The 1,933-nt window shown below is 69.0% G+C and overlaps 2 protein-coding genes across 2 annotated transcripts; one reads left to right on the top strand and one right to left on the bottom strand.

The window, feature by feature from the left end:
* Window positions 1-30: 30 nt before the first annotated feature.
* On the bottom strand, window positions 31-345 carry AURANDRAFT_69248 (hypothetical protein; the record flags this gene model as incomplete). The annotated part of the gene is made up of 1 exon (XM_009045005.1): window positions 31-345. A coding segment is annotated over one exon (315 nt), but the record flags the coding sequence as incomplete, so codon positions are not given.
* Window positions 346-1,392: 1,047 nt separating this feature from the next.
* Window positions 1,393-1,899, top strand: AURANDRAFT_69247 (hypothetical protein; the record flags this gene model as incomplete). Its single annotated transcript, XM_009045006.1, has 1 exon — window positions 1,393-1,899. A coding segment is annotated over one exon (507 nt), but the record flags the coding sequence as incomplete, so codon positions are not given.
* Between the last annotated feature and the right edge of the window lie 34 nt (window positions 1,900-1,933).

Genomic DNA, 1,933 nt, shown 5'->3' with positions numbered 1-1,933 from the left:
CGCCTCGTCGCTGCGGAACGGCGACCAGACGGCGATGTCGACGCGGAGCAGCTCCGAGAGCGCGACGAGCTCGACCTCGCCGCCCCAGTTCTTCCGGCGCGCGATCCACCGCCGGTATGCGGCGTTGGGCATGCCCAGCGCGGCCTCGTCGAAGCGCTTCGGGCGCGCGCCCACGTAGTCCGCGCAGCGGCGGCGGAGCGCGTCCGCCGGCGTCTCGGCGCGCGCGCAGCAGCGCCGCCGGCGCGGCGCCTCGTCGTCGTCGCCGACGGCGGCGCGCACGGCGGAGAAGAGGCACGAGTCGTCGCGCGCGGCGCGGCGCACGCCCACGGACACGATCTCGGCCATCGCCGCTGTGTGGAGGCCGTGGGGCGCTCGCAACGAGTGACGCGCGCGCTCGCGTGTGGGATCAGGCCTGCAGCTGTGGGTCGCGCAACGTGAAGCAACGTCGACATGTTGATAAGTAGAAATAAATGTAAGGTAGTTTGCGCTCGTTCGGACGACAAGATATCGGATCGGACGGTGGATAAAAGGCGTCGAAGCTCGAAGAGCATGGACGAGTTTTCAGCGGAGATCGTGCCAGAGCGCAGCCCCTTCCACAGTAGCAGCTACCATGCCATTGGCTTTATGCTCCGCATGCATCACGCGGACGCACCGGTGAAAACGCGACGTCCGGGCGATTGCGAGGCGACTCAAACGGGGGGGATCAATGGCTCGGAAGCGACGCGCAGCCCCCTCGCGACCCCATAAAGCTAGTTTCAGAGCCCTCGCAGCGTCGGGAATCGTTCATCAACAGCCCCGTTGCGTCCGGTCGCAAGGGCTTGTTGCAGAGCTTCGACATCGTCGAACTCTCCTGGTCGGGCTCGGACGCCGCGGCGCATCCCGTCGACTGGCGTCACCCATGCGCAGCGACAACACCCCGTGGGGAAGAACGCCGCCGCGGACTCATCCCTCGCCCGATGGAGGACGGTTCCGTGACAGTCCCACGAGGTGGGACCGACCTCGCGACCCACCGGCGCCGGATCAGGTGGCCCGAGGGGCGAGGCTGCCCCCGCGCGACGTGACGATGTTGGTCCCACCTCGTGAGAGCGCAACACTCACACATTCGACATGTGTGCGCAGGCGACGGTCGTGGTCTCACGAGGTGGGACCGACCTCCAAACCCCGAACAGGGCTGCTTTAGACGCGCCCATCCCGCAAGACCTAATCGCGCTGCGACGGCAATAACGAAGGAAGCAAGATGTTGGACATTCAATATCTCTTCAGCGTTCATCATCGATTTTTTCGGACAAAGGGTTACGCGACCCACAGCAGCAAACCCGACTCGAGTCGGGCAGCGTCCTGCCGCTGGGATCCTCGGGGGCAACGGGCGTCGGCGGGTCCGCGGCCCTCCTCATGGTCGTCGCCTGGCGGGGCCTGCTCCTCGTCGCCAGCGCGGCCCATGCGTTCGGCTGCGGGAGCGTCTTCTGTGGCTCGACGATCACCGCCAGCGCCCCGGGCGCAGCGCCGGCCCTCGACGGCGCGGCGCGCCGCCTGCGGGGTCCCTACGCCAGAGGGAAGAAGAAGGGCCCGCCGCCGCACCATGTCGCCGCCTTCGTCTTCATCGGCGTCTTCGTCGTCTCGTTGGTCGCCTACGCCGCGCGAGAGACGACGGGCGCGTGCCGGAGGAGGCCCAAGGTGCCCGTGACGCCCTCCGCCGAGTCGCTGCGCGCGACGGCGCGCGCGGCCGTCGCCGAGCACGCGACGGAGGTCGAGATGCTGACGCTGACGCTGCCGCCGTCGCCCGAGCGGCCCGGGACCGCCGAGACGGCGGAGATCCCCGCGACGCCCGGGCCGCGCTTCGTGAGCCACGGCGAGTGCGCCATCTGCATGGAGCTCTTCGCGAGCTCGCCGGAGCGCGTCGTGCGCCTCGGCTGCGGCCACCTCTACCACCGGG

The sequence above is a fragment of the Aureococcus anophagefferens genome, assembly GCF_000186865.1.
Source record: "Aureococcus anophagefferens unplaced genomic scaffold AURANscaffold_1205, whole genome shotgun sequence".
Classification (NCBI taxonomy): domain Eukaryota; class Pelagophyceae; order Pelagomonadales; family Pelagomonadaceae; genus Aureococcus; species Aureococcus anophagefferens.
Note: the sequence above shows the minus strand (reverse complement) of the source record. Positions and strands in the feature narration are given on the sequence as shown.